Consider the following 14,316-nt stretch of genomic DNA (forward strand, 5'->3'; position numbering starts at 1 on the left):
AATGCACAGGAAGCAATGTGGCAACCGTCCTATGATTTGAGAGTATGTAAATAAACTAACTCTTTGAGTTAATAATTTCTCGAGTTTGCTGTGGGGTTAATAGGAAATTGGACCACACCAAAACTGAGGGATTGGAAAATACCACACCGTTTATAAAGGGGGAAGCTAATCAAAATACCATTCTGTTTAAGGACGGATGGCAAGAGGAGAGTTCAGAGCTGTTTGAATTGAGCCCCTCCTGTCCTTAACACAAGGGAGCAAAATATTATGGGGGCAAACAGGAAACGAGGAATTGAGGCTACATTTAGATCAGCTCTGATCTTAACAGATGGCAGATCAGGCTTGAGGGGCTGAATGGCACATTCCCACCACTAGTTCATATGTTTGTATTAAGTTTGAAAACGATATACTCCTATCACAAGCAAGAATCTTAAAGCCAATTACACAGGTATGAGGGGAGAGCTCACTATGGTTGATTGGGTAAATAGATGAATTAGCATGGGGATAAATAAACAATGAGAAACATTTAAAGAAACAACACAAAATATTTGACAAAAATACATTCCATTGAAGAACAAAACTCAATGAGAAAGGTCCATTAGATATTTCAGATTAAAAGAAGAGGCATATAATGTTCAAACTAAGTTTGAGAATGGAGTGTTTCAGAAACCAAATTGCCACCAAAAATTGAAAAGGAAAAATATGGAATGAATAAGCCAGAGAAGAAAACAAAAACGTATTGGAAGAGCTTTCATAAGTATATAAAATGGAAGAGACTAGCTTTTAAGTAAACATTGGTCCCTTAAAAACAGAGGCAATAGAAATCATTATGGAAAATGAAGAAATAGCAAGAGACAATGAAAAGATATTTTGTGTCTGCCTTCACTGTAGAAAATACAAGTTACATACCAGAATTGGAGGGTAACCTAGAGCCTACTAGAGTAAATTAAGTTAATTAGTATCAGCAGAAAAAAAATGCAGTTGAAACTTAAGTGGCTAAAGTCCGGCAAATCCCGAAGACCTGATGGCCAAAATCCTAGGGTTCTAAAGGAGATAGCTGTAGAGATAGTGTGTGCAATTCAACCACCACATTGCGCTTGGTGTGGACAGGGCGCACTGAGTGAATAGAGGGAAAGGCCAAAATCAAGTTTCACGCCAGACGAGAACCAGTTTCCAATTCACCCGGCCCGCTGCCGATGGGGAGTTCCACATCTCACCCAAAGATGACAAGAATATGGTAAACCTTCATTTACATTCAGTTGAATCTCTGTAGCAAGATTGAAGCTGAATGCGGCCTTCCAGGAATTACCCGACTCACCAGCGTGAAATCACGCGGGCTTCTCTTTAAACAGGTGAAGCTGGCGCAATGGCTGCTTAGGAGGAAGTGAGTATCCCGGCATGCAGCTCAAGGGTACTGGAGCTATTGCTCCAGTGCTGGGGGGACTCCTCAATGATGTTGGCCGGGGGTGGGGGCCTGAAGCATTCCATGTCGTAGGTCGCCCTTGGGAGGAGGGATTGCGTCTGTAAGGTCTTCAGGCCATCTTTAAATATTGTGGCGACCATGAACAGGGGCAAGCTGCAACCTGTCTGTCCCACCAAACACTTCCAGGACAGAGCCTTGCTGTGCCGTTAATGCTGAAAATCAATTTTCACTCCCTTTGACTGTGAGCAGCCTCTAGTTGCATAGCTGAAGGCTATTGCAAATGATGAATTAGCTTTGTTAATTGTGAGAACACTTCACAGCTGCAGGTTGTGTTTGTTGCTTGCTCCTGCTGGTGGTTGCAGCTACCTGGAGGCTGCTGTTGCTGTTTCCTTCCTTTTGTGTAGCCGGAAAAAAGAGCGGAAAAAGGACACCTGGGTCCTTGAACACTAACTTCAGAGGGACATATGAGTCCAGAAGGCAATCCAGTTTGAAGCAAGAAGACACTGTGGGATCTGATGTGCAACATTGTTCCAGATGGGCCACCTGCTAATGCAGTTGAAGAAATTATTTAGCACAGTACTGATGCTTTTGTTGCTGGTGTGGTGAGTGCTGCATGTAACTGGCACGTCACCGCGGGTTAAACACGCTGGAAGTCAAGGATGTTCTACTGCACTTTGAGCGACAGTGGAATATGTGGATGCCAGGATTTGGTTCCAGTGAGATTGGGGCACGTGGGAGGGCCTGCACAGCTGTGGCTCCTGGATGGAGAATGCATTGATCTTCTTTTTCTTCTTGGGCAGTCCCTCAGCGTCAAGGATGGAGGTGGGTTCCACGGTGGCTGGACAGTCCAATACTGGCTCCGCAGACTCTGCCACAGGTTTGGCAGGTGGTGCTTGATGAGATGAGTCAGTGGGACACTCTGAATTCTTCACTCTCCTTCCACTGTTTATGCTTGACCTCCGCATGCTCCACCCTACACCTCTTGAGATGATTGGCGCCTTCACGGAAGCTTTTTCTCCAGCTTGTGCGTTATAAGGCAAGTGATTCCCAAGTGTCACTGGGGATGTTGCATTTATTTAGGGAGGCTTTCATAGTGTCCTTGTAGCATTTCCTATGCCCTCCTAATGATTGCTTGCCATTGCTGAGCTCAGAGTAGAGTACTTGTTTTGGGAGTCTTGTGTCAGGCATGCAGGCAATGTGCTCCACCCATTGCAGCTGGTCGAGCGTGACCAATGCCTCAATACTGGGGATATTGGCCTGGGAGAGTTACATCTATCCTGCCATTGGATTTGCACTATTTTGCGGAGGCAGCATTGGTGATACCTCTCCAAGGATTTGAGGTGTCTGTTGTACATTGTTCATCTGATGCATGGGGAGCAAGGACCATGGCTACTCTGTAGATCATAAGCTTGGTGCTGGGTTTGAAGTCTTGGTCTTCGAATATTCTGTCCCTCAGGCGTCCAAAGACTGCACTGGCACATCGGATTCGATGTTGGATTTTGTCATCAATGTCTGGTCGCAACGAGGAGGCTCCCGAGGTATGGGAAATTAGCCACATGGTCTGAGGGCTCATCGTAGATCTTGATGGTCGGGGGGCAGTTTTGTGTGGCAGGAGCAGGCTGGTAGAGTACCCAATTATTTGTTTTCCAATTAAGGGGCAATTTAGCATGGCTAATCCACCTAACCTGCACACCTTTGGGTTATGGGGGTGAAACCCACACAGTCATGGGGGAATGTGTACTTCCACACAGACAGTGACCAAGGGCCGGGATTCGAACCCGGATCCTCAGCGCCGTAGTCCCAGTGCTAACCACTGCGCTACATGCTGCCTCGGGCTGGTAGAGAACCTTTGTTTTCCAGATGTTTAGATAGGCCCATTCTCTCAAATGCCTCAGTAAATGTGTCAACGATGGGTTATAGCTCGACCTCTGAATGTGCACACCCACAGGCGTTGTCTGCATACTCCAACTCGATGACAGAGGTTGGGTGGTCTTGGTTCTGGCCTGGAGGCATTGATGGTTGAACAGTTTCCCGCTTGTGTGGTAGGTTAGCTCCTCTTCAGTGGGGAGCTTCAGGGTGACGGGGTGGAGTGTTGCTGGAAGGAAGATGGTCGGTGTGAGGTTGCAGCCCTGTTGACTCCAGTTTGCTCATGTATTGCGTCTGTGGTGGTTCCATTGGTCAGAATCATGGCTTGCATGTCATTGTGGAGCAGGCAAAGGATGATGACGAATTTCAGCCGGTAGCCAAATTTGAGGAGGATGCTCCACAATCTCTCATGGTTGTCAGGGCCGAAGGCCTTTGCGAGGTTGAAGGCGGCCATGTAGGGAGGTTGATGCTGCTCCCTGCACTTGTCCTGGATTTGTCGCACACTGAAGATCATGTCCATTGAGCCTCTTGATGGGCGGAAGCCGCACTGAGACTCAGGGAGGAGCTCTTCAGTCACTGGGAGGAGACGGTTGAGGAGGATTCTCGCAATTACCTTTCCTGTGGCGGAGAGTAAGGTAAAACCTCTGTAGTTTCCGCAGTCAGACCTGTCTCCTTTCTTGAAGATGGTCAAAAGTAAGGCATCTGAGATGCTCTCTTCCTTCCAGACAAAGGTGATGAGGTTGTTGATTTGTGTCAAGAGTGCATCTCCACCGCATTTTAGTACTTCTGCAGGGATTCCACCTGCGCCAGAGGCCATGATGTTGTACTTCAGCTGTTGCATGGGATTGCGCTGAGATTATGGCGAGTAACGTGTTACAGGATGGTGTCAAGGACACTTGTGTCGAAAGCTATGTCTTGGTTGAGAAGGTTCTCGAAGTGCTCTCTCCAGCAGGCGTTGACTGCCTCTCTATTTTTGATGAACGCCTCTCCGTTTTTGGCTCTCATTGGGATAAGCCCCTGGGTACTCGGACTGCAGATGGTTTTGATTGTGAAGAAGCCGCGCACATCGTGGTTGTCAGCGAGTTGCTGAGTCTCCCGCGCTCTTTCCACCCACCAGCTGTTCTTTAGGTGATGAGTCCTTGTTGCATCTCAGCTTTCAGTTGCCTGTAGGCTGTTTCTTCTCACTCGAGTTTTGGTGAAGCTGCCAATTCAGGAACGCCTTGCGCTTGTGGTCAAGGAGATCCTGGATCACCTGGTCGTTCTCGTCGAGCCAGTCTTGGAGTTTCCTGGTTGAGAGCCCGAGCGTCTCCTCACAGGTGCTGGCTGTGCTGGTTTTAAGGTGGACCAGGCGCTGTGGCTATTCTGCGGCTCTGGCTCGTTGGTTGTCGCCAGGTTAGCTGCGAGGCGCCGGCTGAGTAGCTTTTTCTTCTTGGGGGTCTTTGAGTCCAGCGACATTCAATCTCCTGCGGCAGTTTCTTCCGCCTGTGCTAGTTTGGGACCAGGGTGATGGAGATGGTAGAACGGATTAGTCGGTGGTCAGTCCAACAGTCGTCGGTTTGGTTGTGGTCCAGGTGATACAGACGCCTTTGCGGCCCCTTGCACGGACGATGATATAGTCTATTAGGTGCCAGTGCTTGGAGCGGGGATGTTGCCATGAGGTCTTCTGCTTGTCCCTCTGGAGGAACAGGGTGTTTGTGATGACCAGGTCATGTTCTATGGCACTGATACGTGGAACAAGTCACACATTGATGGTCAGATCATTTCTGGGACAAAGTTCTGGACATGATAACACATTCTCAGGCTTATCATTGGGTTCTGTTGAGGAACCTGCGAACGGCGATACTGTGGGCGGGATTCTCTGGTCGCCGAAGCCGAAATCGTGTTCGGCGATCGACTGGAGAATCAATGTTTGCGCCGAAATCGGGGGCGCCACTTTCGTGATGCTCTGCCCCCTCCAAAGTGGCGTACGCCGCATGCCCTATCGACGGCCTCAGGACGTTGCCTGAGGCCCTCCCCCCGATGCTCCACTCCCAACCGGCCGAGTTCCTGACGGCGTGGGTCTCTCATGCTACTAGGCGCGGCAGCTGCGGACTCAGTCCAGCACCGCCACAGTCGGGGAAGAGACGATCCGCGGGCAGGGGGGGACTTTGGCAGGGGCTGGGGGCACTGTTGGGGAGGGGGTGGGGCGGGAGGTCTGGGAGTCGCGAGTCGGCCAAAAGGGGGGCACTATTTGCCACGCCGGTCCGCGCGCGGCCAGCGACTTGCATGCGCGGCCAAGGACCCGGCAATTCTCCAGCTGTATCGGCAGCTAGAATCGGGTGCTCTACGCTGACTGCCTGCTAGACCCCCACCGAACGGAGGATCGGGGGCCGTTTTGCACCAAATTTTCAGTCGTAAAACGCCACCGTTCCCATGTCGGCATCAGGCCATTCAGGCTATCTGAAAATAGGAGAATCCAGCCCCAAGTGTTGGCTAAACTGGTGAGAAACTCCCCAGGGCCCCAAAAAGTGACTAAATGTCTTTCAATAGTGGTGGGGAACTCGTTGATAGAGCCGGCGGGAAACTCCCTGAAATCACGCCACTCATTTTTGGGGAGAATCATGCCCAATTTCTCAGTTTCAATCCTGTAAAGAGCCTTCATAATCGTGAATATCTAAACTCCAGATAATGTAGACCCAATCTACTCAGCCTCTCATCGAAGAGCAACCCTTGTTATGGGCCAGGGTTTAGAGAACCCCAAAGTATATCATGGAGTTCACCTGACCCACAACTTTTAATAGATTGTGGTATGGGGCGCACAGGGCCCAGTCTACAGGTGTGGTACAGCAGAAATGGAAACGTATTTTTTAAAGCAAAACCATGTTTATTCTATGAACTCAAGTTAACCTTTTTAAAACATATAGTGAATATCTTAGCAACCATCAATTCAAATACAACCCCACAAAGAATACAACACTAAGTAATCGTTACTTTCCTTTAAACATCCATAAGACTTAAAAGAAAAAACCTTTCAACAGACGCACATCAGGTTTAAATTCACTACTGAGAACAGTTATAACTCTGAATTCACCAAATTATCAAGAGATCGTCTTTACATGGCAGAGAGAACATTACACATTCTGTGGCTGACTGCAGCTCCAACATTGAAACAAAACCAAAAAAACACAAGACACACCCAAACTTTTCTCAAAGTGAAACTAAAAGCTGACAGACAGCCCAGCCCCACCCACACTCTGACATCACTGCAGTACACCCATTTCTTAAAGTTACACCCTGTTGTGTTATGTACTCTGGGATAACACAGGCTGCAACTCGATGCAGCTTTGACTAAAAGATACTCCAGACTTTGAAGTAAGTTCAATGTGATTTATTGAACCATTAGCACAGTTCTCTATGAGTTCGACTCTCCTGCTAATCTTGCTATAGTAACTCAGTTTAACTAACTAGTCTGCTCTATGCCACGTGGTGGGTGTGATGTTCCTGATCTGCCCCTGTCGTCCTCTCTAAGTGTCGCCTGTGGAAAGAGACAGAGCATATGTGCCCTGTCCTTATATATGGGTTGTGTAATGCCCCCTTGTAGTAGTGTCACCTCTGGGTGTCTTGACTGCCTATTGGTCGTGTCCTATTCTTTGTGTTCATTAGCTGTATGTCTGCATGTCATGACGTCTCTGGTGCTCCCTCTAGTGTTTACTTAGTCGTAGTGTATTTACACTGTATTTACAGTGATGCATATCACCCATACCCACTACAGTTATTCTATAAAAACACCCATTTCTTAAAGGTACTCTCACATGACACCCTCACATCCCAGAGTTCAATCTTGTGAACCTTCACTGTACTACCAATGTCGGTAGATCCTTCTGTAAATCTGGAGGCCAAAGTTTCCCACAGTCGTCACAGCTACCACCTCCACCTTCCGCCAGCGCAGCGATACACCTCAGTGGGCGATATTAGCGGACAGGGTTCTGGGGCTCAATCAGGTGGAGGAAGAAACATCCAAGAGGGACAACAGTCGGAGGTCTGCTGGATCCCAGAACTCAGATGGATCCCAGTCAGATGCCGTGCCTCTGGACAAGGTTGTTCTGATGCACATTATAGGACACCACAGTGACTTTCAGGAGGAGATGTCAGGTATATTCCAGCAACTGCATAGTCGATTGGAGGAGTCCCAAAGGCTTCGGTTGCAAGAGTTCTTGCTGACTATGTATGGCACCCAGGTCGCTAGGGTGCCGACTACAGTAGAAAACCTGGAGCACAATGTCTGCATCTTGAATGGTGGTATCCAAGGAATGGCTCAGTCTATGATGACCATGGCTGAAGGCCTCAACATCATGTCCGAGTCGCTGAGGGGGCGTGTCCCAGATGCAGGTGGACATGCCGAGTCATTCCAGAACATGGCACAGTCGCTGAGGGATGTGTCCTGGCGTAGGTGGACATAGCCGAGGAGCGTGGCCTAGTCACGGAGGAGTATCGTTGAGGGCATCGACACCCACGGTGCAGACAATGGGGAGCTGCCAAGACTGGCAAAGCCAGATGACTCGGGTGATTTTGGAGCTCACTCCAGCTGCCCCTCTGTTCCATGGAGACCCACAGGGCCCTACAGGCAGTCAGGGAGGAGGAAGCTTTGGAGATCAACCCGGGGCCTTCCACCAAGGCGATGATGGTGGTCTCCAATTCTCCTGTATCCTTCCCCCTCACCCCTGACACTGGTACATCTCAAGGGCAGCGGGCAGAACAGAGTGGTACGGCAACTCCAGTGACACTGGGAAGTCGGCAAGGGCCCTCCCCCACCCCCCGCCTCCAGGCCGCCAAGAGGACATCCACCAAGGGCACCAAAGGACACAGGGCGCGGAAAGCAGCAGGCTGCCTCCACCTCTGATGTGCAACTTGGGGGCCACGTAGACCTAGCAGTAGACCACAAAAGACCAAGAAGATTGGAGAGCACTTGGAGGCGGGGGGGGTTGCGGGGTTGGCTACATATCTGTAGCTAGGGCGAAGGGAATTGTCAGTAGTTCACGATTAAACCATGTAATACCTGACACAAGTGAGGGGGGTTGGAGGATTGGGGGTGAGGAGAGGAAATGGGTAGGGGGGATTGGGGTGAAGGGGTTGTGCTGAAGGACATAGCCTCGTCCTATATGAATCAGGCCATAATGAGGGCCTCCCTGGTCCTCCGGGTGTGCCTGGCCCTTGCCGCCGCCACCTGCCCTCCATTGTCTGGCTTCTCCTGGAGTTCCTCCCCGGGCTTCACCTCCAGCACCTTCTGGTTCGCCTCCTCCTCCTCAGGTGAGGCCACATGTCCCTTCTGCAGCATGTCGTCCCGCTACTGTGCCAGCTTATATTCCTCAATTCCCTTACCATAACTACCTTCTCCCAGAGTGCCACCCAGCGAAGTGTGTTGGCAGACCCCTGGCCACATCAGGAGCCCTAGACCCCAGACCTCTGCCGGGAACATTAGTGTGGCAATGCTCTGGTGCCCTCCCCTGATCCACACATTTAAGGTCACGAGAGGATCCACAGTGCTGAAGTCCAGTTGTTTTGTGTTTGATTGTTGGTAGTTGCCTCTATAGCGTTGGCGCTCCTAGACTACAGGCACAGTGTTCATGCTTCAAAGTTTCCTTGAACTATGCACTAATCATCCTCTGAGGCATGGCACGTGTAACTTGAGAGTTGAGAATATTTTGTTTATTAAACGGTCAACAGCAACAAAGATTTGAAAATTAATTATGTAACATTCCACATATCACACTAACCATTACACAAGGAAACGTCACTGTTCCATACTGGTACCAATACAAAGCTATATCAGCTCATTTTCACACACAAAAAAAACGAACACAAGGGGCTGGATTCTCCAATTTTGAAGCTATGTCCCCACGCTGGCGTGGGAACGGTGGTGTTTTATGACAGAAAAAATGGCGTGAAACAGACACCGATCTTCCGTTTGGCTGGGGGCTAGTATGCCGGCAGCGTAGAGCACCCGGCTCTAGCTGCCGATGCGGTCCGGAGAATTACCAGGTCCGTGGCCGCACATGCGCACGGCCCTGGCCTGCAGTGACCGCGCCATGCAACATGGTGGCAGCCGCCCGCGGACCCGGCCTGCGATATAGTGTCCCTCTTTGGCCAGCTTGCGCGCCCTGGACCACCCCCAAACAGTGCCCCCAGCCCCTGGCAAAGTCCCAACTGCCCGCGGATCAGCCCTCCCCGCTATGGCAGCACTGGACTGAGTCCACAGCCGCCACACCGAGTTCCCAACGGATGAGACCACACGCAAAGGACACCGTCGGGAACCCGGCCGGTCGGTGTCGGAGCATCGGGGGGGAGGGCCTCAGGCAAAGTCCTGAGGTCGTCGGTACGACACGCCGCTTACTCGCCGATTATGCCGCTTTGGAGGGGGTGGAGCATCGCGAAAACGGGACCACCCCTGATTCTGGCATGAAAGGGGATTCTCCAGCTGATCACCGAACACGATTTTGGTGTCCCCGACCGGAGAATCCCGCCCCAGGTATGTGGACAGTCTTTCAGAGAGCTGCAGCAGGTCTACAAATGAGATTTTGGCCACTAGATGTCCTCTGTTATACAGCATTCAATTTCTGCAGCAATTCACCCTGGTCTGTTTCATTGTCTTCCACCAGGAATTCTGTCAGAGCTGGAAAGGTTGTAGTACTGTAACTTCATAAGTGTGATGGCAACCCTACTGAGAGCTTTTCTATGCACTTGATAAATTTACACCAGCAAAGCAGGAAATCCTGGTTTTTATTTCACGTCCAGATTGAATCCATTCATAGTCACTAAAATTATGCTTCTGTCTCAGATTTACTTTTTCCTACTCATTCATGATCAACAGATAGAAAATCAGCACCCCTCTTTTTGCACCTTCAGGTTTTTGTTGAGAATTACATGGTTTTCAAACTGGTGTCATTGTATTTTTGTATTTCTTTGTATATTTATTTACTAGCACAGTATTCTATTATTAGATGCTAATAATAAAGTTTAAAAAATCATCTACTGCAATGATAGTTTGTGTCACTGACACTTTTATGTAACAGGATTCCCGGGAGAGTATCAATATTTGTAGTGGTCTTTGTGATTGTCTACAATGTTTTGAAGCGGACCCACAACAGATTGTCAATATTATATGAGGTGTATCCTAGAAGAGTGTCATTCCTGAATTTTTTTGAGGGGTTGGAGGAGAGGGAACACATATTCCATCCCCCGGAAGAAAAGACAGTTACAACCCAACTTTTAACCAAAGGTCATCCCACAGCAATAATATGCTGAGGGTTGGACATCCATCTCAGTGAAAGGAAGTCCTTAAGAGCTGCCAGACAATCTAATTAGCCGGCAGCTCTTACAGACATAGTGCCAGAAGAGAGTAGTAGGTGATGCTGGGACTGCAATGAAGTGTCATGGACACTTGACCCAGGTAAGTCCCAGCAAGGGATCAAGCACCTTATGAAGGGAAGTGGCGGGTGGGTTTTTGGGGGCCAGGCAGAGTGGCAGAAAGGGCTCACAGGACATCCCTAAAAGCAGGTATCCACTGTCCCACCTTTTCACCATCAGCATTCCCATTCCTACCTGCCTTCCACTGTCAATCATATTATGGCAATAGGTAGATTGAGGTCCTAGGTAACTATTAATTAAGGGCCTCAATAGCTTGGGGAAGGTGGTGGGTCACCCACTGTCATATTTTACATGTGTCCCACCAAAAAACACACCAGTGGAGGCCGTAAAATCCATTCCAATATTTCCATGTGTTTCACGTACAGTAAAGCTTGAAAAAGGTTTTTTGTATGGCCAATGACCCAACCTCCAGGAGATTTTATAGTATTTTTTATGTTTCTGAGAAATTAGTTTGGGGACCCAAGGTCAGAGGAAGTAAAAGAAGAACAATATATTTGGATGAGTTTACGGTGAAGTATACAAAAGTCAATGTTTCTAGAATAGCGGACATCAAAGAACAGTTAGTTAAATGGCATGTACAAAAACTACTTACGTGGTACACAGGAACCAAACTTATTTGGGAACTCCGAGATCAAATCATCATTGATTCTGTCCTTCATTGGCCCCAGAATTATAATTGGCCGAGCATAGTGAACTGAAATTTACACAGACAGCCTTGAATGAAACATCATACAGAACCATTCTATTAAAAAAACTAAACATCCACCCCTCAACTTCAGCAGCACCCCACAAACATGCAGCCTCCATCCCAGGGTAGGCAGCAGGTACATGGGAGCACCATCACCTCCACTTTCTTCATCCTTGATTGGACATGCTCATCACTCCTTCAGGGGAGGCGGTGGCGGCATAGTGGTATTTTCACTGGGCTAGTAAACCAGAGACCCAGGATAATGCTCTGGGGACCCAGATTCAAATCCCGCCCCTGCAGATGGTGAAATTAGAATTCAATAAAGAAATCTGGAATTAAAAGTCTAATGGTGATTGTCAATTGTCATAAAAGCCCACCTGCTTCACTAATGTCCTTTAGGGAAGGAAATCTGCCATCCTTACCTGGTCTGGCCTACATGTGACTCCAGATCCACAGCAATGTGGTTGACTCTTAACTGCCCCTTCAGGGCAATTAATAGGCAATAAATGCTGGCCCAGCCTGCGACATCCACGTTCCGTGAACAAATTTTTAAAAAGAATACGGGATCAAAATTCTGGAAACCACTACTAACAACAGTGTTAGCCTTCATCACATGGTTGAAGGAAAATTCCACAACCAGCTTTCTCAGGACAACTAGCGATGGACAACAAACGCTGACTTTACCGTGATGCTCACATCATGAGAATGATTTTTTTTGAACAAAGCCATCAATGGAAATCCCATAAATACCACTGCCGGTCTTCAGCAGGGCTTGATGAATTTCACATTTTAAGTCAACTATACAACATAGGTCAAAGAAACAATTTCTTCAATGGGTATCTCTCAAAACAAGAAAATCTTCTTTAATGAGAACATTATGATATTTTGGAAAATAATCCCTTGCACTCAACAAAGCAGTCCCTTTTGACGCTTTTGACAGCCTAGAAATTTCTGTTTTTAAATTGAGAGTCACTTGCACTAATTTCCTTTCCTGTCGCAGTGTCCTCTCACTCAGAATTTTATTTTATATTCAAGTATAACTCAAATCAGATATTAATGAAAATGGCCACAAAATTGTTCATTTTTTGTTTATATCTGATATGCTAAGTTTATCAATTTGCTCTTTAACAATGTGCATTAACAGAGTTATTTGTTTATATTTGCTACCACTCAATTGTTAGCCATGTGGACTGCTTTCAGCGCTCCTGGCTGAAAATTTCCACATTCTCCGGAGCGGGGAAGGAAAATCCTGGCACCTGTATCTTAGAATTTAGTAAGAAGTCTTACAATAGCAGGTTAAAGTCCAACAGGTTTGTTTCGAATCACTAGCTTTCAGAGCACAGCTCCTTCCTCAGGTAAATGAAGAGGTGGGTTCCAGAAACATATATATAGACAAAGTCAATGATGCAAGCCAATACTTTGAATGCAAGTCTTTGCAGGTAATTAAGTCTTTACAGGTCCAGACGGAGCAACGAGAGAGAGAGATAATCACAGGTTAAAGAGGTGTGAATTTTCTCAAACCAGGACGGTTGGTAGGATTTTGCAAGCCAGGCCAGATGGTGGGGGGTGAACGTAATGCCACATGAATCCAAGGTCCCGGTTGAGGCCGCACTCATGTGTGCGGAACTTGGCTATAGGTTCCTGCCGATTGTCACGCGATGTCCGTTCATCCGTTGTCGCAGCATCTGCCAATGTACCATGCTTCGGGACATCCTTTCCCGAAGCGTGGTACATTGGCGAGACTATGCAGAAGCTGCAGCAATGGATGAACGGACATCGTACGACAATCGCCAGGCAGGAATGTTCCTTTCCTGTCGGGGAACACTTCAGCAGTCAAGGGCATTCAGCCTCTGATCTTTGGGTAAGCGTTCTCCAAGGCGGCCTTCAAGACGCGCGTCAATGCAGAATCGCTGAGCAAAAACTTATAGCCAAGTTACACACACACGAGTAGGGCCTCAACTGGGACCTTGGATTCATGTCGCATTTCATTCAGCCCCCACCATCTGGCCTGGGCTTGCAAATTCCTACCAACCGTCCTGATTTGAGACAATTTGGACTTTAACTTGGTGTTGTACGACTTCTTACTGTGATCACCCCAGTCCAATGCCGGCATCTCCACATCTTAAAATTTAGTGGAAGAGAATAAAGAACAAGAAAGACCCGGGTGCAATCCCGGCCCCAGGTCACTGTCTGTGAGGAGTTTGCACATTTTCCCCATGCCTGGGTTTCCCCCAGGTCCTCCGGTTTCCTCCTAAAATTGTTTTTATTAATTTAGAGTACCCAATTTTTTTTTTCCAATTAAAGTGCAATTTAGCATGGCCAATTCACCCACCCTGCACATCTTTTTGGGCTGTGGGGGGTGAGACCCACACAGACACGGGGAAAATGTGCAAACTCCACACGGACAGTGACTCGGGGCCGGGTTCGAACCCGGGTCCTCGGCGCCATGGGGAAGCAGTGCCAACCACTGTGCTGCCCACCCACAGTCTAAAGATGTGCAGGTTAGGTTGATTGGTCATATTAAATTGCCCCTCAGTGTCCAAAGGTTGGGTGGGGTTACGGGGATGGGGTGGGGGATTGGGCCTGTTTAGGGTGCTCTTTCAGAGGGCTGGTGCAGACTCGATGGGTCGAATGGCCTCCTGCCGCACTGCAGGGATTCTATGACAGAATTGATGTCATAGATAACAAATTGTATCAGAGATGGATTATCTACATTATTATACCAACCAATACATAACTATCAGTCAATGGTAGGACTGCACCCACAAGTTACAGACAGTGCTATCTGTTTCAAGTATTCCTGGACTTATAGGGATAGGACTACTCGCGCATATAGAATTCTTGATACTTATGCATCCAGGGTACTATAGAGGATTTCTAAATTTAAAAAAATACAGACTAAGGATGTTTCCTGCCAGAAAGAGCAGCGTTAATT

General features: G+C 48.1%; 1 protein-coding gene across 15 annotated transcripts in view; it reads right to left on the reverse strand.

Annotated features, from left to right (window-relative positions):
• The window catches only part of dlg3 (discs, large homolog 3 (Drosophila)), a 1,021,949-nt gene that overhangs the window by 56,272 nt on the left and 951,361 nt on the right, over nt 1–14,316 (reverse strand). For all 15 annotated transcript variants that reach the window (XM_072505485.1, XM_072505481.1, XM_072505482.1 and 12 more), the window contains one exon: nt 11,286–11,387. In XM_072505485.1, the coding sequence (XP_072361586.1) occupies nt 11,286–11,387 (102 nt within the window). The remainder of the gene's footprint in view (nt 1–11,285; nt 11,388–14,316) is intronic.

This window comes from Scyliorhinus torazame, chromosome 5 (genome assembly GCF_047496885.1).
Source record: "Scyliorhinus torazame isolate Kashiwa2021f chromosome 5, sScyTor2.1, whole genome shotgun sequence".
In the NCBI taxonomy this organism is placed as follows: Eukaryota; Metazoa; Chordata; class Chondrichthyes; order Carcharhiniformes; family Scyliorhinidae; genus Scyliorhinus; species Scyliorhinus torazame.